Raw genomic sequence first — 23,079 nt, forward strand, 5'->3', positions numbered from 1 at the left:
TTCTTAGGTAAGCTCCCTATATGCATGACTAGATGCAAACTGGCAAGTTTAACTGTTGTTTTGTTATAGACAAGTAATAGATACCAAGTATTGAAATGTTTCTCTGTGGGGTTGTGCATTCAGTAAGCACTAGATGGCAGTGTACCAACTGTTTAATTTTAGTTACCGAGTTTGCTTTCAAAAAGCTGTGTATCAGTTGATTGATTTGGTTTGACTGTTTATAGCCAAACCAAATATATGATGGAGGAGAACTACATGGACTTTGATAGATGTAGTACTATACAGTTATTATCGATGAAGAAAATTACTTTTGCTTAATGTTTTGACAAGTTAAACAAGTATAGATTTATGGACTTGTAGAATAGTTGGGTTGGAAGGGACCTTAGAGATCATCTAATCCCAGCCCCCTTGTCACATGCAGGGACACTTTCACAGAATGTTCCACTAGGCCAGGTTGCTTGAGGCCCCATCCAACGTGGCCTTGAACACCTATAGGGAGGGGACATCCACAAACTCCCCAGGGCAACCTGTTCCGATGTCTCACTACCCTCACTGTAAAGAATTTCTTTCTAATATCCAGCCTAAAGCTATCCTTCTCAAGCTTCAATCCATTCCCTCACATCCTATCACTACAAGCCCTTGTAAAAAGTCCTTTACATAGAATACATAGAATAAACCAGGTTGGAAGAGACCTTCAAGATCATCGTGTCCAACCCATCAACCAATCCAACACCACCCAAACAACTAACCCATGGCACCAAGCACCCCATCAAGTCTTCTCCTGAAAACCTCCAATGTTGGCGACTCCACCACCTCCCCAGGCAGCCCATTCCAATGGGCAATCACTCTCTCTGTATAGAACTTTTTCCTAACATCCAGCCTGAACCTCCCCTGGCACAGCCTGAGACTGTGTCCTTTTGTTCTGGTACTGGCTGCAAAAATATGGAACACTTCACGAATTTGCATGTCATCCTTGCACAGGGGCCATGCTAATCTTCTCTGTATCGTTCCAATTTTAGTATATGTGCTGCCGAAGCGAGCAGCTTGTATGACTGAAAATAATAATAATCTACAGTTTTATAAAGTAAAATTATCAGGAAGAAAACAAGAGATGGCTTATGTAAACAAGGAGGCTAATCTAATGTGTAATTGTCTTGCTTGTTCACATTATATATTGTTTGATAAAGACTCAATGTTGATGAGGGGTTTGGAGCACAAGCCCTATGAGGAGAGGCTGAGGGAGCTGGGCTTGCTTGTCCTGGAGAAGAGGAGGCTCAGGGGAGACCTTATTGCTTTCTACAACTACCTGAAGGGAGGTTGTAGACAGGTGGGGGCTGGTTGCTTCTCCCAGGCAACCATCACCAGAACAAGAGGACACAGTCTCAAGCTGTGCCCAGGGAGGTTTAGACTGGATATTGAGAAGAAATTCTTCATAGAGAGAGTGATTGCCCATTGGAATGGCGTGCCTGGGGAGGTGGTGGAATTGCCATCATTGGAGGTGTTTAGGAAGAGACTTGACGGGGTGCTTGGTGCCATGGTTTAGTTGATTAGATGGTGTTGGATGATGGGTTGGATGCGATGATCTTGAAGGTCTCTTCCAACCTGGTCTATTCTATTCTATTCTATTCTATTCTATTCTATTCTATTCTATTCTTGTATGTGTGTAGGCTGTACACAAAAATTTTGTGGAACTTGTTTCATTCTTTGTTGAGGGATGGAGCAGCTTTGCCTGTTGCTGATGGGGATGGTCCAACTTTCCCCATGAAATCCCTTCTGCAGATTTCTGCTGCTGTTTGCATCATGTCTAAGTGATCACCTGGCTACAAGGTGAAATCTAATAATTTCTGATGGCTTTCTACTGGTTCAGTGAATGGAACCCTCTCAGTATAAAGACATAATTACCTTATCCAGTGTACGGGAAGCAATCCTTGGTTCCATTCACAATGCTTACTTGAGCTAGGACTCGATTCTTCTGTGGCACTAGGGATGAATTTGTAGTCTACAAGAACAATGCACTCTTCAGCGATAACTATTTGTCCACTGAGTAGAACTCAGAAGTATTATACCATTTGCTTATTTGGCCTTTCTTTTCCAAAACTAGGGTTGAAGTACTTAAAGCCAGTTTTTGGAAATTACACCATGTCTGGTTTTGAATACTGAAAAATCACTTAATAATTACTAATTTTCAACAACTTCATTATTATAAGGTCTGTGAACTTAACAGAATAAATCTTAACATTCAACTAATTAAGTATGTATTTGGGGTTCGTGCTCTACCAATTGCTTACACAGAACCATAATTCTAGAAAAGACTGAATATTTTTATCCGTGTTTAATTGTATTTAACCGATTTTGGTCTGATTTATTTTTGATAGCAGCTGCTTTGCTATCCCTTATTTCATATTCCAAATTTACACATCTTATTTTTTCTCTCACTGCCTACTCTGCAGTACAAATTCCTCTGCAATCTGGTCCCTTTCTCATGCGCTTTCTTGCTTTTACCTTTCACATTACTTTCACATCAATTGCATTCATGTCCTTAGCTAAATGGTTCTCTGAAACTTTAAATATTCCCTTCTTCTGGGGAAAACCAAAGAGTCTCTTCCACTGGAGTGTGGCCTTTTAAGATTAGTTAACACTGATTATTGCTGATACTGGTGCCAGTGTCTTAAGACAAGAATGCGGTAATAGCTAATGTGTATGTTAACCTTAAGTCCTGTCATGAATTCCACACAGGTCCTTGTGAATCTGTTTAGATGCAGAGGCCTTGGTTGTTAAAGATCTCTTGATGGAGGGTAACATTGGGCTAGTGGGGATGCAACGTGTGGGGAGAAAATGGATATTTGCACTGAAAGATTTTGGACGAGTTTATCTTTTTACATAAATTCCATACATAAGTTACCCACAACTAAATTCAGTAGGATACAAATGCAGTGGGTAACCGAACAAAGTACAGACAGACTTTTTGTTTGAAGCAATGGGAGTACAGAGATGTACTTAATTAAGTCTTCAGTCCTAGTCCCTTCCTTTCTTCTTCCTTTTTCATGAAAATAATCCCAGACCTAGGAGCATCTTCTCATAACAATTCTGCCCAAATCTTTAAGAGGCTATAACCAGTATACTAATGGTATACTAGTAAGAACTTCTTTCATTGTTCGCTATTCCTAAACCTTAGAAAGATTTCTTCTAACGTGACCATGTCGGCACTGTGCATTCTGCCTTAAAGATGCTTAAAACCCACCATGTATGCATGCAGTTACATTGACTTTTACCAGGATTATTTATTCCATTTATAGGATTGTGTAACTTGTAAAACTTGCTAGAACACAGAGCTTTGCTGGCAGTGTCCTTTCCAGTAGATGTAGTTCACATGAAGATTTCTAGATTGGTAAAGTGCTTCTAGTGTCAATATATCCAAAGAACTTTGCAATCGCAATTGGCAGCATTCCTTTGGAACTCTAAAACAAGTGGGAAAGAACCAAAGGGGCAGTCCTAAAAATTATAGGAAATTTCCTCAGTAAAAGCAGTGGCTGCAGCATAAACAAAAATGGCAGCATTTTCATCATAGTTAAGAAACATAGCCCATTTCCTTTCAAAACTACACACGTATATATAGATAACTTTTCCTCTAAAACTTCTTTTCTAAGAGGAGAGATTGGCTCAAGCAGAATCCCATAAAAATATCAACACTGTATTTAAAAGGTGGTTAGATATAAACATTGCTATGGTTAGATACATAAGTTGTTTTACCATAACCACATAATTTTGTTTGGATGCAGTCCATTTTGTTTCAGCTGTTTATGATTCCTGTCAGGATTACTGAACTACAAAGGCATAATTAGGAAAAAAAAAGTAAGTACTGTGCCCTGTTTGTGTTTCTTTTAACTGTTCTGCATCACAGAATGTTCAATTAATGTTAAACATTTCACTCAAAAGCCAGAACAACACTGCAAGAAAATCACAGAAATCACAGACTGGAAATGCTAAATGTTTATTTAAGAATGAATGTTATTAAACAGTTCTGCCCTGTTAACAAGGGGCAGGATCTGCAGCTGCCTACAAGCTCGTAGGATGTACACGCAAGTAGTGCATAAAAATCCTCATGCTTCCAGACAAGTTTACAATGAATTCATAGTCTGATGTGGATCCTTACACAGTATTATTAGTAGGAGTTGCTTAGCTTTTATAGATCAGTAATAGCTAAGATTCTTGTCTTACAAATTAACATGTACAAGAGTTTAGGGTACAGAAACCTGGAAGTGTGATGTGACAGTCAACAACTGTGATCTAGGTAGGCCAGACCTGCTTATGAACTTAGAGCTTGCTCATGCAATACCACACAGAGCTGGCTGAATATTAAACCTCAATTTCATAGCATATTATTGCTAGCCAGCTCATTTGGAGCAGACTTATAAGCATGTTTTTGTTGCGTCTTTCAAATCTTTAACAAGTACCTTGTCTTATCCAGTACAACGCAGAAGCAAATCTAGTCATCTCTTGAGATTTTGTAAAAACAGGCACTATAAATTGCAAGTACTTAATTTAGGAGAACCTCCATTGGAAACCCATTGAAAAAAAATCTTAAGTGTTCCCAGACCAAATATCACAGTTTAGTGAAAGAGGATTGGTAAACTGGGAAAATTAAAACAGCATTTTCCAAGTAAGGAATATTATTAGAGACTAGCAACCATGAATCATGGAATCATATGATGTTAGGGTTTGGAAGAGACCTCAAAAGATGACCAAGTCTCCCTGCCAAAGTAGGATCACCTAGGGCAGGCCTCACAGGAATGCATCTAGGTGGTTTCTGAAAGTCTCCAGAGAAGGAGACTCCACAATTTCTCTGGGCAGCCTGTTCCAGTGCTGTCACCCTCACCACAAAGAAGGGTCTCCTTGTGTTGAGGTGGAATCTCCTGTGTTCTAACTTGTAGCCATTGATCCTTGTCCTATCACTGGGCACCACTGAAAAGAGACTGACACCTTGATCTTCACACCTACCTCTTAGGTATTTATAGGCATTGATAAGATCCTCTGGCAGCCTTGTCTTCTCCAGACTAAACAGCCTCAGGTCTCTCAGTCTTTCCTCACAGGAGAGATGTTCAAGTCCTGCAGTCATCCTCACAATTTTCCATTGGACTCTCTCCAGCAGATCCATTTACATTTAGTTCTAATAATGTGATTTTATTAGAACAATTGGTGAAGACTTTACATACCTATCTATAACCATTCTTCACCCAAAATGCACCTACCATTTCTCTTTTGCCTTCTACTTAAATTCCTTTCATTCTTAGAAAAACAGCATCTATTAGTCAGTTAGTGACAAATGTAGTAATTTTGTCAATATAAAATTTCTTGCTCTGGTGAAGAAGCACTTCATTTTTACATATTTTTACAAACTTAAATACATGAATTGTGTTCAGCTTGCTAAACACATCTTCCACTGCACAATCTTCTATGATTTAGAATTCACTTAAAGTGGTTTAAGTGCAGTAAATTCTTCTCAGATGCCTCAAGCCAGATGTTGCCAAATGTAGTATTCTGCATTACTGATTGAATTAGTGTCACTCACAAAGGCAGGTGTTTGAAAAATATCCCTGTCCTGTTCATGTGTTTTGCAGAAGCTACTTCAACAAACTACAGCTCAATTACTTCAAGCTCCACATCACTGACATTTGAAATTGTATGGCTAAGGACAAGGAGGGCAGCTGTTTTTGAGCAGCACAGTTGCTGTTCTCCTGGACTAGGTCAAATAAAAGTGGATGAGATTCAGGTCACAGCAAACTAGAGCACAAAGCACTGTAGGTTGTTCATCTGCAGTGTCCCTTTTCTCCACCCTGATTCACTTTTGGGCTTCACTTCACCCCCTGCTTGAGTTACAATCACCTACAGGAGCTAGTGTCAGGCCAGCTCCTTGACAGACCTGGGATGAAGCTGCAGACGCCCCTCCATATCATGCACCTATGGCTCAGTCTTCTCACAGGGAAGATGTTTCCCTTCCCTTCCCTTCCCTTCCCTTCCCTTCCCTTCCCTTCCCTTCCCTTCCCCCCCTGCAGTGAGCAGGGATAGCCCCATCTACATCAGGTTGCTAAGAGCCCCATCAAACCTGACCTTGAATGTCTCCAAGGATGGGGCCTGTACCACCTTCCTGGGCAACCTGTTCCAGTATTCCACCACTTCTTCCTAATATGCAATCTAAATCTACCGTTCTCTGGTTTAAAACCATTTCCCCTTGTCCCAGTCCTACATGCCTTTGTAAACAGTCCCTCCCCAGCTTTCTTGTAGGCCACTTTCATGTATTGGGAGGGCACCATACGGTCTTCCACAGCCTTCTCTTCTCCCTGAACAACCTCAACTCAGCCTGCTTCTGTAGAAGTGGTTCTTCAGCCCTCTGATAATTTTTGTGACCCTCCTCTGGACCCACTCCGTCAAGTCCATGCCTTTCTTGTGTTGAGGGCTCCAGAGTTGGATGCAGTATTCCAGGAGAGGTCTCACCAGAGCAGTGGCAGAATCACCTCACTTGACATGCTGGTCGTGTTTCTTTTCGTGCTGCCCACGATACAATTCCAGTTTTTCACCCAGCAGTACCGCTAAGGCTTTTTCTGTTGGGCTGCTATCACATCATCCCCTTGCCTGTCCCACTGCAGGTGCAGGACCTTGCACTTGGTCGTGTTGAACCACAAGAGATACACACTTGGGTGCCCTAGGACTGGCCACGCTTCTTCTAACAGGCACCTCATCCTTCTCTTACTGAAGTCCCTGGGACGCGGCTACCCCACCGAGAGGAACCAATCACCCGACAGCCCCGAGGGCACCCAGCGCACCGCCCGAACAGGAGGCTCCGGCGTGCGGCAGCCCACCTTCCGCGGGGACCGGTGCCATGGGTATTGCCTGAGAAGTGGCCGCCCGCTCCGCCTCAAGGGGCCGAGCCGGGCGCCCCCCAGCCGCCGCGCCTGCGCGTAGCTGCCCATCCCCACCGCCGCCCTCCCGCGGGCGGGAACCCGGAAGTGGGTAGCGCTGGCGGCTCCCGGCGGGTAGTGGGGGCACCGCCGGGCGGGCGCAGCCGGCACCCCTTGGCGGGGGTAGCGGCGGCTGGCATGGTGCTGGTGGCAGCGCGCCGCGCCCGCGTTGCTCGGAGGAAGCCTGAGCGGAGCCGCGATGGAGATGCTGCTGCCGCCCGTGTGAGTGCGGTGGCGGGGCGGATGGGGAGGTTGCCGGGCTTCTAATAGCGCGCCAGGACGGTGGTGTGGAGCGGAGCGCTATGCAGTGCCGTGGGGTAGGGGTGCGGAGCCGAGCTCGGGCCCAGTCTCGTAGCAGCTGTCTGCAGTCTCGTAGGCTCTCCGCAGCCCGCCCGCCCCGGGCCCCTCGGCAGAGGGAAGGAGCGGTGCTCGCGGGAGGGTGGGGGGGCCCAGTCGGACCCCGCCGCGGCGTGGGGCAGCGCTGGCGAGAGGGTCGTGTCGGCGAGCCACTGGCGGAGCCGGTGACTGGTACCTGGCGGGCCGAGGCTTCCAGAGTGGCCAGCGTCGCCGCTGTTGTTGGAAAATGCCCTGTCTCGCCGCCGTCGCCCTCTGCTGTGCCCGTGTTGGCGGGGCCTTGGGTACCGGGACGAGCATCGGACGGGCCGGGCCACGAGGGAAGTGGTCGTTGGGCTCCCCTTGGGCTGACAGGGCTGCCGGCACCCCCGCCCCGACGCCTTCCCCTGTGCCTTGCAGCTTGCGGGGACAGGCGCTTTTTTTCCCCTCCTCCCCCTCACTCCTTCTGCTTCCTCCATATGTGGTCCCGAATTACTCCCTGTTTGACTCAGCAGTCATGCTCATCACACTCTGGATTTTCTGGTTATTTAGTTAAGCATCTTTTTTAGTAGCAGTGTGCTAGGGCAAGCCATGTATTGCCAACTGCACTTGGTTTGGGTTCATCCAGTCGCTTACATGCGATGTACCCTTAGCCTGCACCTTCAGGAGATGGTTTGCAGGTATGCAATAGGTGAGGCTTGTGAGAGCAAATGAAAGGGAACTAGTTGCAGCTGGCTTTTGCCCAGTTGGTGAAATGGTACAAGAGACCCCAGTAATTTCAGTCAGACTGGCAGTTCTCAGAAGACATGTGACTGATGGTTTTGTAGGCTTCATTACCTTAAAAAGACACAGGAAACTACAGGCCGCTCAGTACCATCTTCATCCCTGGAAAGGTGATGGAACAACTCATTCTGGAGGTGATTTCTAGGCATGTCATGGAAAAGAAGATTAGGAGTAGTCAGCATGGATTCATGAAGGAGAATGGATGCTTGACCAATCTGACAGCTTTCTATGATAGTGTGACCAGCTGGGTAGATGAGGGGAGAGCAGTGGATGTTATCTACTTTGACTTCAGAAAGGCTTTTGAAACTGGCTCCCATAACATCCTCATAGGTAAGTTTAGGAAGTGTGGGTTAGATGAATAGACAGTGAGGTGGATTAGGAGCTGTCTGAATGATAGGGCACAGAGGGTTGTGATCAGTGGCACAGAGTCTTGTTGAAAGCCTGAAGCTAGTGATGTCCCCAGGGGTTAGTACTGGGTCCAGCCTTGTTCAACATATTCATCAACAGCCTGGATGAAGGGACAGGGTATTCTTAGCAAGTTTGCTGATGATACAAAACCAGGAGGACTGGCTGACACACCAGAAGACTGTGCTGCCATTCAGCCAGACCTGGACAGGCTGGAGAGCTGGGCAGAGGTGAACCTTGTGAAGTTCAGCAAGGGCAAGTGTAGAGACCTGCACCTGGAAATAAATAATTCCAACCCCAGTTTAGTGTTTGACCTCCTGGAAAGCAGATCTGTAGAAACAGACCTGGGGGTGCTGGTGGACAACAAATTCAACACGATCCAGCAATGTGTACTTGTGGCCAAAAAGGCCAACAGTATCCTGGGGTACATTAATAACAGCATGACCAGCAGGTCAAGGGAGGTTCTTCTGCTCTGTCCTGGTGAGGCTACACTTGAAATATTGTGTACAGTTCTGGGCTCCCCAGTTCAAGAGATGCAGGAAACTACTGGAGGGAGTTCCATGGAGAGTCACAAAGATGTTTAGGGGATTGGAGCATCTCTGTTATGAGGAGAAGCTGAGAGACCTGGAGCTGTTTAGCCTGCAGAAGAGAAGGCTGAGAGAGAACCTTCTCAATGCTTACAAATACCTAAAGGATGAGTATCAAGGGGATGGGGCTGGGCTCTCTTCATTGGTGCCCAGTGATAGGACAAGAGGCATCAGGCATGAACTAGAACACAGGAGGTTTCACTTAAACATGAGGAAAAATGTCTTAGCTGTCAAGGGTGATGGAGCACTAGAACTTTCAAAACCTGCCTGGATGTGTTCCTGTGCAACCTGATCCAAGTGAACCCACTTTAGCAGGGGGGGTTGGACTAAATTATCTCTGGAGGTCCATTCCAACCCCTACCATTCTGTGATTCTGTCATCCTTTGTGACAAGATAAACTTCAGCAAATTAATTTATGCTTCATAGGAGTTCCTCCATCGATCCAGGTTGCTTGGCAGCTCTTTACAAGGAACTCTTGACAACCTTTTTTTTCCAGCATATTGATATGTGATATGTATGTAGTCTGTATGCATATGCAGATAGGTACACGTCAGTATCTGCATTGCTGTGGAATGCTAAATAGGTGACAAAAAAGTAATGTTCCTACATTGGACTTCATAAGTCAGTGGTATAATTAAAAGCTGGGTTTCTTCTTCACAGATAGTCTTTGGTGCTCTGAATGTTTCCTGAAGTCAATGGGTTTTGTGTATATATTTATTTTTTTTTTATGCTGAATACTACATATCTGTCATAATTTAGAATATTCAGTCTAAAGGGACTAGAGATACCCTTTTTTTTTTTTCTCTCTTCCATACAGTAACTTATGTGCTTTATAACCTGTAACTTGATTACTTTTTCTGATGCAAACTTGCTGTTACTTGGTCTCTTTCATTAATGAGTTGTATCATTTTCACAACTGGACAGGGAACTTCTAATTCATAGCAGTGTCATGGTACATTGTAGTAAGTTGGTTGTAGTGTGAGTTCTGTAGATGGACCTTACTTTGTCAGCTGTTTTTACAGAGACTTTTTCTATCCCTTTTTTTGCTTGTTGTACATTAATGAAGTTTTCCTTCAAAGTTTTGTAGCTGGTTTTTGATTCATGACAATTAGAGCCAACTACTTTGTGTATTTTAGTGCACAGATTATAGAGTTCTAGGTTAAAATTGTAATCTGTTGAATTTTTCTTTTAAGCTTCTTTAGACATGCCCAAGTAAAACATCTGTGGTAGAAGAGACACTGGAACTATGGGAGTCTTTGCATGTGTTCAGTTTTACTATTCTTACCTAAAACAAGTAAGCCTGAGTTTTAATTTGTAATCAGATACTGATGTACCAGCATCAGTTGCCTTGTGGCTTTGCTTCTTTCCAACTTCAGAAGTTCTGTAGTATGGTTAAAATAGTGCAGGTGATAGAAAACACCACTGGTGCTAAGCATTTTCTAAGTATTGCAACAATGTAATTTGCCTTGTAATAACAACATTGTGGTTGTAAACATGGAACTCACTGGCTTGGGTTGGCATGAAAAACCCACTTGCTGGGGGCTGGGGATCTGCTAAGCTACCCAGTTTTTCCTCATACTCACCTATGTCTCATGCTGCTAGGAAAAGCTGGGACAATTGCACTAGTCATTATGTGCTCTTTCTGTCAGATATAAACTGGGAGCTGCGTGAGCTAGTAAGGGAGGTCCTGGTGGGCGGGCAGAGGGAGTGACTCTTTTCTTGCAGGTGGTGAAGGAATTCAGAGACAAGGATCATGGATGCTGTGTTCTGCCATTGATCTGTATGGGCACCAGGCGAAAAGTTCTTGAACCTCTGCTTCTCCCCTCACTTCAGGACTTATTGAAAATATTATAGGGTGCCATCTTCTTGTTTTCCTTAGCAGAGATTATTGTTAAGCCTGGGTGTCTCTGTCAGCCTTGGTTGTGTTGGTCACCAGATTATTACTTGGGAATTCTATCTATTCCTTCACACTTGGGGTCATAGGAAACAAAAATTGCTTGGAGTAAAGACTAAGTTCAAGTGCAAATCTCTTCCTGCCTGAGGTGAAGGGAGAAGATAAGAGTAATGGATCTAGACAGAAGTATTAACTCTCAGGTTTTTTCTCTTTCTTTCCAGATGTACCAAACTTTGCCATCAGAAGCCCTTGGATCTGAAAGATGACAACACTGAAATTCACTGTCCCATTACAGTAAATCCATGGCACATGAAGAAAGCTTTTAAAGTTATGAATGAATTAAGAAGGTATTACTTCACTGTATACCTCTGCCTGGAGTCCATAATGCATTTTTATTTTTATTTGCATCCATTAAGTTAATAATAATAGTTTATTTAATAAAAGCATACAATTCCAGAAGAATTATATATATAGTGCTAGGAAGGATTAAACATATAATTAAGTGATAGCTGGATTAGAGTCATCTGATGATAACTGTAATGCGTACAGTATGGTTTTGGTCCTCATAAATTAATCAAAAGTAGGTTTATGGGGCTTGAAAAATACTCACAGGTTGTACTTACAGAGTTACAGCTACTCATTCTGTTTTGTATATAGTTGATCTTGGATAGATGAAAAGTGACTTCTTAGCTGAGCCTAAGGCTCTTCATATGCTTGTTGATAATTTTTGCAGTAGGCTGTGAACTGGAAAAATGTGAAAATTTTCTAGTCAGGAGACAGAGGTCACAGTCTAACAAAAACCATTTGGCAGCACCATTTCTTTTCTTGGTTTTCTTTTGCTTCCCACCTGAGACAAATCCACGTACTCCCAAATGTTGAAAATAACTTTTCTAAATAAAGTTTTGTAAGACCTTCAGTGTCACTTCCACCAGTTTCAGCACAACAAGGAGACTAATGCTGATGCTGTTCTTAGCACCCATATCGATTTATTTTCTGTACATGAGTAGGTAAGATGGTGTTGAAAACTATGACAGCTGGTAATTTGATCTCACAACTGAGCTCTGGTAATTAGGACTCACAGCTATCACTGACACTAATTCAGTATTATACTAACAGCAGCAATGGACAACTGAAATGCTTCTCTAGCATAGACAATACTGGAGGGTGTGAAAACCCTGTAGTCCTTTGTTTCCCATAAAAGGTTTAAAACTGGAGAGGCTTCAGATGGAAAAAAGGACAGCAACTGATACCTTGTTCAACTATGCTTCTACCTTTGGTCTTTGCTATTCTGTATGGATAAATCTTTGATATTATGGTAGTTAGTGTGATCAGATCAATCTATTTGGCTGTGACAGTTTGTACTCTGATGGAAGGCTAAAGAAAATCATACACTGATTATAAATGGTCTTAAATCCATCTCAAAGACTTCCATAGTCTGAAGATAATGGGATAAGAGCGGAGACTATTTTTCTAGTGTGTTAACAACCTGGTTAGCTTATGCTGGAAGAACTGATACGAGTTGCTTCACCTTATGCCCTTGGCTTTTTCAAGGATCCCAGTAATGAGATTCAGTGTCTCAAGGACTGTAAAGGAGACTGGCTAGAGCCAGTAGCTATGACTTCTTAAGGATGAGCAAGAGTTTATGTGAAGAAACAGTCTCCCAGAATAAATCTTAGAACAGTTTCAGAAGTTAGAAACCTTATCTGTGTTTTGTTGTGAGTAAAAGATATGTGGTCTTCCAGCAGAGTGCATTGTTGAAGGCTCCAGATTATTTTCAGAATATATTTTAGTTTCCATGGTTACTTAAATATGAATTGCTGTAGAAGCAATTTGAGCAAATTTGTATTACATGTATAAATAGTTGAAGTTGGAACAGGAGCAGTGCCATTCAAACCTTAACTGTAGATCTTATTTCATAAGGTAGCTGATGCAGCAATGTTTACTGTTTAAGGGGAGCACATATTTTAAAACAATAAGTGCTAATTAGATAATATTGTAAACATTTGCATTTATTTGTTTTGAAATAATAATTTTTAAAAAAAAAGTTTCAGACTCCATTACTCAATAAAATTGAAAATACAATTTAATTGATGAATATTAGGTCTTCATTTAAAGTGGTTTCCTTCTCAGTTCTTTTCATTAGTGTAGCACAAGCAGGTGTTTGCCAGATGTGTACTCTCCAGAAAGTGGATAACTAGTGAAGAAATCATCTGCTTAAGCATCTAAAATACACTAATTTTGGAATTACTAATTCTGTGAGTTTATATTACATTTTTGGCTACTGTCAAGTTGTTTGATTCTGTTGGCTTACAAGAGGTTTTTTCTGAACCTTCAACTTTTGACAAATTTGAGTTTTGTCCTTAATAGTTTTTCTTATTTCATTACTCACCATCACCTCAACACTGAGTCAGAGAGATCATTAGAATAGCTAATTAGTTCTTGACATAGGAAGAAATTACCCTCTGATGTCTATCTTTCCTCTTCATTGTAACTGACTTTTATCACAATGGAATTTGACCTCACCTATATTTGTTAAAATCCTCTTTCTTAGAAACAAGACATTGCCAAAATCTTTTTAAGATACGGCTAATCACCTTTCCTCGTGTAAAAGTGAAGAGTAATCTGCAAGCTCATAAACAGTTACTGTTCTTAAAGCTGTACTTTTCTGTGCTCCCCCCAGTTTTCTCATTTTCTATACCAAGATGGTGTAATTCCCAGGCTCTGTTCTTTCAGTTGCTCTATACAAACTAATTAATACAGTACTGCTTCAAAATGCAAGCTTTCCTAAGATAAATTGATGTGCCCTTTTGAAATGGAGGTGGTGAGTTGCTGTGGAGGCTTGCAGCAGAGTATATGGTTAAGTTTATAAGCTTGTTTCTTTATTTAGTAGTTTGTTTAGCTTGTCAGCTGTGTAGTAACATAAAGCATATTCATTCACCTATTGCAATTCCAGACTACTTCTAAGTTACTATGTCCATATATGTGCAATGTAATGAATTAGCTGGAGTTTTGCATTGATGTAGTTCTGTTGCTTCTGGCTTCATTGTTACCTTTGGTATTTTTGTGCAGCTAAATAAAAACCCTTTTGTTCCAGTTGTCAGGATAAGCGCAGGTGTCTGAAAAAGCTGGGTATCTGATAACCTCTGTTTCAGTTTTTGTGTAATAAATGTAGTGGTTGTTTTCAAGTTCCTCTGAATTGTGTATTTCATCTGGGTATAGTCATTACCTTATATTGTACATCCTTTTTTTTATCATAACCATATTGCAGGCCAAACTTGTGAAATTTAGATAGATGCTTTGGGTACTAAATGGTGAAAGGGGGAAAATACTCTGAGGATTGTAGTATGGCCTCAAAGGTTAGCTGTGGCCACTAAAATATTTGGTGTGTGACGTCCAGAAGGCCACCTTATTTGGGGCTGTGCTAAAGAAGCTGGGTGACTGCAGAGGCTGAGAGATCATGGTTTTCTTTGGACTGAGGTGAATGTCTGAGCAGTTTGGCTGAGAGTTCTTGCTCTGTCAGAGCAAAATGCAGCTGCTCACCTGAGTCTCTGCTACAGCAAACTATCAAAACCTCTGTGCTCTAGCTGCAGTATATATTCAGGAAAGGTAAAAATTTACCTCTTCAAAAGTCATAGATTCATACACAGCTCTATCTCTGTCCCAAAGAAGTATGTTCTATCATACTTTCCCCTCTTCCCTTTGTTGCCCTGGCTCTGAGTACTGTGGATTTTATGCCACTTGTACAAGGATAGTGCTAGCATGAGAAGGAAACAATGGACAGCTGACTCTAGCTATTTAGATGCCTGGGAAATTGCTGCCTTTTGCTGCTGTGGTGTTTGTGGTTGGGTTGGTTTTTTTTTTAATTTTATTTTATTTGTTTTTCCTCACTCTTCCTTCCATCTAGAAAATTAGATTATAAAGAGACACAGTGTAGTTGATTTAACTGAAAGAGGTATATCCAGTAGCTGTAAACTGCATTGGAAACACCTGCATTAGGAGTGATTATAAATGAGATGTTAATTTACTGCAGCAGAAGAGGGAGGAAATATGTATTGCAGTCACAAAGGACAAGAATGCAAATGGATGTAATGAAGATAAAAAGGCAGGCAAGATATGAAGTTAACCATAATAAATTGTAAACTGTTCAAAGTGGAGAAAATAGTTGGTACTGTGTGTGCAGGCTGAATATAAAGATACTTTGAAAACAGTAAATATAGGGATGACTAGGTAGTGATTTTGAACAATAAAGTAGGCATGTGCTTCCAGTGTTATGTGACACAGGCATCAGAATTGAAGTTTGGATTCTTGATCTGTAAAGTCTTGTTTCTTAACTAATTTTTTAGTGTTTGTGTCTATCTAATCCTCCTTTTATTTTTAATGATAGTTACTCAGAGGCCCAGATTTCCAGTGAGCAAATTTATGATCGGCTGATACAGATTTTGGTTATTCAATGCAGAAACTTCTGTGCAAAAACTCACAATTCAGTTGTTTGATTTTTCAGCAAGTTCTGTGTACCCAGGCGCCATCTGTAATCTGGCTGAGTAATAGCTGTGTGGTTGTGTAATGCTTTTTAAAAACAATGCTTCATCAACATTGTCTGCCTGCCTTTTTTGAGGGCATAGGAAAAAAATTGTGTGTGATGTTATATGCTTTTCTGTTGTAGTTCACTTACGTGAAATTGCCTTCTCTGATATTTCTAAATAGTCAAAACTTGCTGTGTGATGTGACGATAGTAGCTGAAGATATGGAAATTGCAGCGCATAGAGTTGTGCTAGCCGCCTGCAGCCCCTACTTCCATGCCATGTTTACAGGTACCAAATGTTTCAATACTTACTGTGTTCTAATCCAATCCAACTGTATAAAGCACAAAATAAAATTACTTTTGCTCTTTTAGGATCTCATTTAATTTTTAGATAAGCCAATAAGAACATTTGGATTTCGTAATGATGTTTGTTTTTTTTTTTTCAGTCTAAGGACACACTGGCAACTTATTCTTTGATAGCATGGTGAATGCCTTAAAAAGTCTCCTTCATTTGAACAAAATTCTGTTTTAGTAAGCCAGGAATAGTACAGTTGTTAGAGCCTTTAAGGCTCTGAGTAATCTTCAAAGGTTAAAAAAACTTTTATGTTAATTTTGAGTTAAATTATGTCTTCTAACAACTATTGCTGCTACATTCTTCAGACCCCAAGTACTCTAGGCTGTTAGTAAATACAAAAGCTTTCTGTGGAATTGGCAGATATAGCTGGAGTGCATGTTTTGGTATTTTTAGGGTAATTCTGTGTGACATATACTCTGCATCATTGCCACAACTTTTCTGTGCAGGCTTGATTCTACCTCTGCTTGCTCTGTGCTGGCCAAGTTACTGCTTTGCTGCTGCAACACAAATGCTGAAAGCTTGCAAAGCTACGATATGTTCAGGTTCATAGAAGCCTCCAGCTGAATTCCTGTGCTGTGGGTTTAATTCCATAATGGTTATAAATTACATTGAAATGATATGGACCTCAGTGTCAAAGCGAGCATGCTACTAAATGCACACTAAAAGAGACTTCTGAAGTTTTATCTGTCCCTTCTAAAAATCTCATGCTGGTTTGGTAGTTAATGTTGACTGAGATTAAAAGAATTCTCTAGAATGTATTGGCTCTGCCCACCAGCTCAGGTGGAGGCAGAAATGTGACCCTTGGTTTAATAACTTTAATTGTACACATCTGGAAGACTGATGGAATTTGAAATACCCTTGTGTTTTGCAGAAGCAGCTGATTATTCTTGATTTTATAAGCAAATATTTTGACACAACCAAAGCTAGAAGCGGACTCAGTACTAGCAGCAACAGTGCTTCAAAGTTGTGTGTAACATTAAATATCTATTCCTCTAATAGTTCTCGAAGTTTGCATTTCTGGCTCAGACAAACATTCCAGGTGACATACATTCTTTCTTTATTATTACTGCTATCCTTAAAGTTAGAATGAAAACAGCTGCTTCCACAGTTCCTTTTCATCACCATAGTAACAGAAGAACACAAGCCTTTCACATTATTTCTGTATTAAAGATTAACTGTTGTTGACTGTTACATTGAAAAAAGATCTTTACATAGAATGTAGTTTTGTGCTATGATTTCTGTGACTAAGACATTTCTGCTTGCCTCCACTGCCCTTTTTGTGGAGAAGCATATTGCCCATTAGAAGTGCAAGTGCAACAGTGTCTGTGGGCACTCTCTAGATGGAATTGCTGAAATCCTGGTTCTTTCCTTCCTGCAGACCCTTTAGAAGTCATTTGCTTGGTTTATGTTTTTAAATGTAGGTCATCTCTTAGCCCCAGTTGTGCAGGAGGTAAGGATGCTTACCTAAATAATGAGTGGCAAGCATTTAACCCATGCAGTTGTGACAATGTTTGTGTAGTTGGTGAACCAAATTGGTGGCAGTTTAAATAGAATGTAGCTGTGGCTTCAAGATGTTATCAACAGAGTTTCATCTCTTAACCAGCTACACTAAATGGAAACATATCTTCCTCCATTCAGAATAAATTAACTGAAAAGACAGTTAAAAAAGGAAAAAAGGCACTTGAATGCTTCAGGGTTACTTCTTGACTAGAAAGAGCAGCTTGTACCTCCATCTTTCTGAGTTGTTAGGTACTGACTGCTATGCAAGCCAGGGTATGGCATTAACTGAGTTCAAACCCTTTGCCTGGACATTTTTGCTGTTTGCACATGTAATGGTAGAAGTAGCCCTGTTAAACAGAAAGGAAAAATTACTGCCTTTTTAAGTTACAAAATTTAGTAAGTTATTAACAATTACATTGGAGGGGGAATAAAGATTAAGCATCTGAGACTATGTTGCTGGGAATAATTATTCCTTCCATATACAGTGGAACTCTTTAGAAATATGTATTGTGATCTGAATGAAATTAAATGTTTAGAGGACTGGTTTATAAAGCATCAGTGAAGGGATCCTTCAGTGCCTGTAAGGGCCTGGTTTGCAACATGAGTGACCTGAATTTAGTTTTCAGTTCTGCAATGGCAGTTATCCTTAAGCAATTACCTCTTCTTTTCCCTTCAGTTCTCCATTTGTTAAAATATGTTAAAAAAAAAAAAAAAAGGCTTCCTTATGTTACTTTGTGAGGAACATAATAAGGTTTTTAGGTAGCCTTATAGTAACTTCAACTCATCATGCTGCTTCTGCCTGGGAGGTTGTATCAGTTTAGTGTTTTCCTTTCTGTTTCCTATATGCTTTCCTGTCACTGCCACTTTGTAGAGATATGGCAATGCAACTTCCCAATCATAGACAGAGTTCTTTGACAGGTTTAGTTTTAGACTGAGACTGCTTAGCAAGTGAATCTATGGTTTCCTGCATATGAACAAGTATGGATCACAAGAGGACTGATGTAGAATTGTAGTAAGACTGTTTGTCTGTTTAGCATGAGAGGTAGAGGCAAGTCTTTAGTTTTGTGTTGGGTTTAGGGTTTTTTGTATTTTCTGGGCTCTGTTGTTAAACAGAGAAGGTGCCTATCCATGGCTTTAGAAACCTTGAGACAAAAATCTGAAAACAAACCTAATGTGCTTGCAGAATATCAAACTCTGCTCTCCCACACACACAATTTTCCCAAAGGACCACCTCCACAGCAGCTTACATAATAAATAACTTGCAGGATACATGCTCTGAAGATCAATAGGTTTAATCTGTGTCAAACCATAAGCAGAAACCTGGAATACAGGGCCCTGCAGAGAACACACTGCAATCATCCTTCAAAGGTTTAGGGGAATGTTTCAGAAGTGCAGGTGAAAAGAGAGTTCTGCAGGGGCTGGGTTTTGCTGGTTTTGATGTTGTTGTTCATCAATATTTGCTAGAACACTTGCAACCTTTGCTTCCATTAAGGATTAGTGTGTTGCTATATATGGTCTTCTGCACTTCCTACCCCTTCAAGGGTTGATTTAAAATGTCATTCCTTATCCATCAATTCAGAAAAGACATGAATATAATGGTAACACCTTTCTCAGTGGTGATCCCTTTGCGAAAGATGCTGGCTAAAATGCATCATTTGGCACCAACTCTAGAGACCACAGGGTACCAAACAATGCAGTTAGAGAGGTACTTCATAAGGAAATGGCAGCAGCATCTTGTTAGTTTCTCTATCCTGTTTGCTTCTCTTGTTGTAAATGTACATTGTACCTTATTAGTGCCCTTATCTTTAGATGCCATGGAGAAAGAAGTAAGAATACATTCAATACATAAGAATAAGAAATTGATATATTCAGAGACTGGGATGTACTCTTCCAAAGTAAAAGTTTGTGTCTACCAACATAACCAGCGTAGTTCATGTTTCACTTCACAGTGCAAGTCAAAAAGGTATAAAGGTCTGAGGTGACCCAATGTGTGGTTGGTAGTCACAGAGAAGGTTATAATCATTCAAAATGCTTCTTTGGGCAATTATTTCAGATGTTGCATTTTGAGGCCATTCTGTGAAGATCAGCTGTGGCATATGGCCAATATGTCAGCCTCCACAAACTGAGATCCAACAAGTCTTCCCTTGCTTACCATTTTACCCTAGCTGTTAAATCAGATCTCTAACAGAGGTGAAAGAGAATAACAAGTAGGCAAACAAAGAAATACATATATGAATTCTACTGTGGGAATATGCTTTTTCTTACTTAAAATTACTCCAGATTGCATTTAGTATATTTCTTTGATTAGGAAGTGAACAGAGTGGGAGTATTTTAATAGCTTGCTTTGCCAGAAAAATGGTTTTGTATGTAATCAAAGGGTCTTACTTAGGTTTGATAACAATATTTTCCTTATATTGTACACTGGAGTGAATTTCACTGCAGTGAAATTATTCACGCAGATAGAATTCACATGATGGTAACAACAAAGTTGTCCTTTCTTATTGGAGGGAGGAAGGAAAGAAATTGAACTATTGTTATTGGAGTTGCTTTACTATCACAACTGATTATACACAAAGGTCTGCTGCTATTACACATCTATATTTGTGATGTATTTCTAAATAATTTACTTGACTAATAAACTGTATTTGTAGGTGAGATGAGTGAAAGCCGAGCAAAGAGAGTTCGAATAAAGGAAGTTGATGGCTGGACTCTAAGGATGCTTATTGATTATATTTACACTGCTGAAATTCAAGTTACAGAAGAAAATGTGCAGGTAAGAGAGAGAATATTTTCTTGCTCAGAAGAGATCTAACGTGCAGTATCATTTATTTTGTCAGTGTAGTTCTACTCTGACATGGTAAATCTCCTCTGCAAACTAGATTTTTTTTCAGACCATGTGCTTACAATGCAGGTAGTCATGCTGTTTGAATTCCAGGTCAGATTCAAAGACTACTGAAGTAAATGAAGTTAGTTGACTTTAGTGGGCTTTGCAACCAAACCTTATCTAATACAGTAAAATAGATGGTCTGCCCTGCCTGAAACTAATGCTGTCAGCCACCTTTGTACCACCCCCTCTCTGATAGATTACTTAAACAAAGTAGATCTGTGCTTAAATGTGAAACCACGTTCCCCAATGTAGCTGTTCTGTTTGATTTTTTTTGTCTACTAGTCTGCAGGGTGAAGTACTTTTGCTGAGTCTCTGTACCTTGCCAGTAACCAGTTGTGCAGAAATGTGTAACTACTGCTGTCGGGGTTTGGGTTTTTTTCTGTGATTTGGTTGTTTGGTTGCTATTTTAAAACAACTAATATCTATCATGAAGTTTTTTCCCATCCCACACAGAGGTGATCAGTTCTTCTAGTTGACTACCTTAAGCTTAAACTTCAATTAGAATAAAGCAAACACAAGCTTAGGAAACCTGGCTTCCTGCTCTTAATATTTTCTGACCACAAATGCTGAAGATAGAATGGATTTTCCATCCACTATCTTTTGAGCTTTGTCAGAGATGTTTGGTTGGTTTAAAGTTCATTGCATAACAGATTTTTTTTTTTCTTGCCTATCACCACATTAACACTTGTTTTGCTGCTTTTGCAGGGAGCAAAACCATGTTGATGTATTTGGAATAGAAAACTTCTGTTGTAATTGTGCATTCTGAAGTTTATTGCTTCAGTTGAGCACTAGGCTCAAATTAGTAGGTTTTTGATGGGTTGCTGTATCCAGTGGAGTCACTGCTAGTGTTAGCTGTGATTAATTGAAGGCCTGAAAATGAGAAATATTACCAGTTTGAAACAAAATATTCTACTATTAAACCTTCCATATTTTAGATTATGAGAAAAGTCTGCAAATCTGCAAGATCCATATTTTTTAACATTCTTTTTAAGGAATTGTTTACTTCTAGTCTGATGATGGGTGAATATAGTTAAAAAACTGCCTGAAATAATGTTACATCTTGCCAGTCTGGTGGCTGCACAGATCTCTGTATCACTGTGGAGGACCTTAGGCAAAATCTGGAGGTGTCAGAGATTCCCTAACAGACCTTTTTTTGCTTGTTTATATTGGTTTTTCTTTCTTAAATCAGAATATTCTGGTTTGCTGACATGCTTTAATGACCTTGATCTTGTACTTTTGATCTATATCAAAACTCTATTGTGTTTTGGCTGTAGGCACTGCCTAGGAGGATGCCCATTGTCATCGCTGACTCTTCTGTGTTTATGGGGAGATCATGTCAAGTGTTATGTTTCTTCCTCATGCAGGACTCATTAAAGGCCAGACATCATCAGGCTCCTGAATCTGATAGGGCTTTCATTTTTGCAGCTCCAGATTATCTATCTGGAGATATATCTGATGATAAAGGGGATGGTAATATAAATAATGTGGCTGGTGACTGATATTGCAAATCTGTGGTTAAAGTACTGGGAAGACAGTGAAGCTTTTATGTGGATTTTGATTTATTACAGTATAGTTACACTTTAGTTTTGATACTGAATATACTTGTAATATAACTTGTAATGGCTTTAAAGCTATTCTTACTTTGTTACTTTCATCCTTTTTGCATTATTACTACTAGATACATAGTGTTCATTTGCATTATGGCAGAACCTGCTGCTGTGGGTAAAACCAAAATGTACTTCTGTAAGTCCTTGATTACTCAAGTTTGAAAGCCAAGGTGGGAAAATTGTTACTGTGAATTTTTGGAAACATAGAATCCTAGCACAGACTGTCAGGTCTTAGGTGTAACTGTTTTCTCTACATAAATGTGTTGCAAACTCTTGAAATAGTTACTAGCTCTTAATTTCCTGTCTATATAACAAGTATTGCTAAAAGATACTGTGAAATTTTGGTAATGAGTAAGAATTTCTTTTGTAGGAATACAGAACTGTGAAGGCCTAGGATGCCATGTAGTATTACCTCTGAACTTCTTTCATATTTAGGCTAGTGTGCTAAACTGGAGCTTCAGCTTCTAGGGAGCTAGTTATGTTTCTTATTCTCATGTCCTTTCTGCATTTTTCTGTGTCTTCAGGTTGTACATAGTAAGAATAGGCATTTTATTAATTTCTAATATGTGATACAGTATTTGAAAATTATATCAGTCCTGCATGTTTAAGTAACTTAGAATTGCTAAGTATTCTTTGGTATTAAAATAGACACCTTGTATAGTTCTAAAACACTAATTATGAATGAATACTTAGACCAGTAAGCTTGGCTATAACATTTTCTTAAAGGGCAGGTTAACTACAAGCTTCTTTCATTAATGTCTTACTTGATGTAGTCGTGGACAGGAGATTGCTTCCTTTCTGTGCATTCATTTCTACTCCTCAGTCATAGCGTGGTATATTTCAGGGGTGAGGGGAAGTATGGGGGGGGGGGTGAATGTAGAGAAGTCAGGTATAACCAATGATTGAGTGGAAACCCACATTCATTTAGTGCATATCTATCAACACTGGAGGCCCTCAGCACTGGGTGTAATCACTACATTAGTTAAATACAAGAGAGTGTTTGTTCTTTACATCAGTTCTTGGTTCAGTAGTTTCCCCCAGTCCGCATCAGTGAGAGAGCTTTCTTCTAGTATTTGTCCATCACATAGAATGAGTTATTTTATCATTCATCTCTAATGGCATTCACATCATATAATGCTGTACTGGTGTTTCTGTTGTATTTACATATTACGTCACTTTTTCCTCTGTTCTAGGTCTCTGTTCTCTTTCTTTTTTCTTTTTCCCCTAAATGAAATTCAATGTCAAGCTTA

The 23,079-nt window shown here is 40.4% G+C and overlaps 1 protein-coding gene and 1 non-coding gene across 4 annotated transcripts in view; one reads left to right on the forward strand and one right to left on the reverse strand.

Annotated features, from left to right (window-relative positions):
* Positions 1–936: 936 nt before the first annotated feature.
* Positions 937–1,043, reverse strand: LOC128897851 (U6 spliceosomal RNA). Its single transcript, XR_008462614.1, has one exon. It is a non-coding gene; the product is annotated as a U6 spliceosomal RNA (small nuclear RNA).
* A 5,949-nt stretch (positions 1,044–6,992) lies between these two features.
* Positions 6,993–23,079, forward strand: part of KLHL2 (kelch like family member 2) — a 62,933-nt gene continuing 46,846 nt past the window's right edge. Inside the window, exons 1-4 of one of the 3 annotated variants that reach the window (XM_054165851.1) lie at positions 6,993–7,178; positions 11,180–11,305; positions 15,663–15,769; positions 19,987–20,108. In XM_054165851.1, the coding sequence (XP_054021826.1) occupies positions 7,156–7,178; positions 11,180–11,305; positions 15,663–15,769; positions 19,987–20,108 (378 nt within the window). In that variant the 5' untranslated portion in view covers positions 6,993–7,155. Of the gene's footprint in view, positions 7,179–11,179; positions 11,306–15,621; positions 15,770–19,986; positions 20,109–23,079 lie in introns of those variants that run through there. The other 2 variants (XM_054165859.1, XM_054165867.1) reach the window with 2 other exon arrangements.

This window comes from Dryobates pubescens, chromosome 1 (assembly GCF_014839835.1).
Source record: "Dryobates pubescens isolate bDryPub1 chromosome 1, bDryPub1.pri, whole genome shotgun sequence".
NCBI lineage: Eukaryota > Metazoa > Chordata > Aves > Piciformes > Picidae > Dryobates > Dryobates pubescens.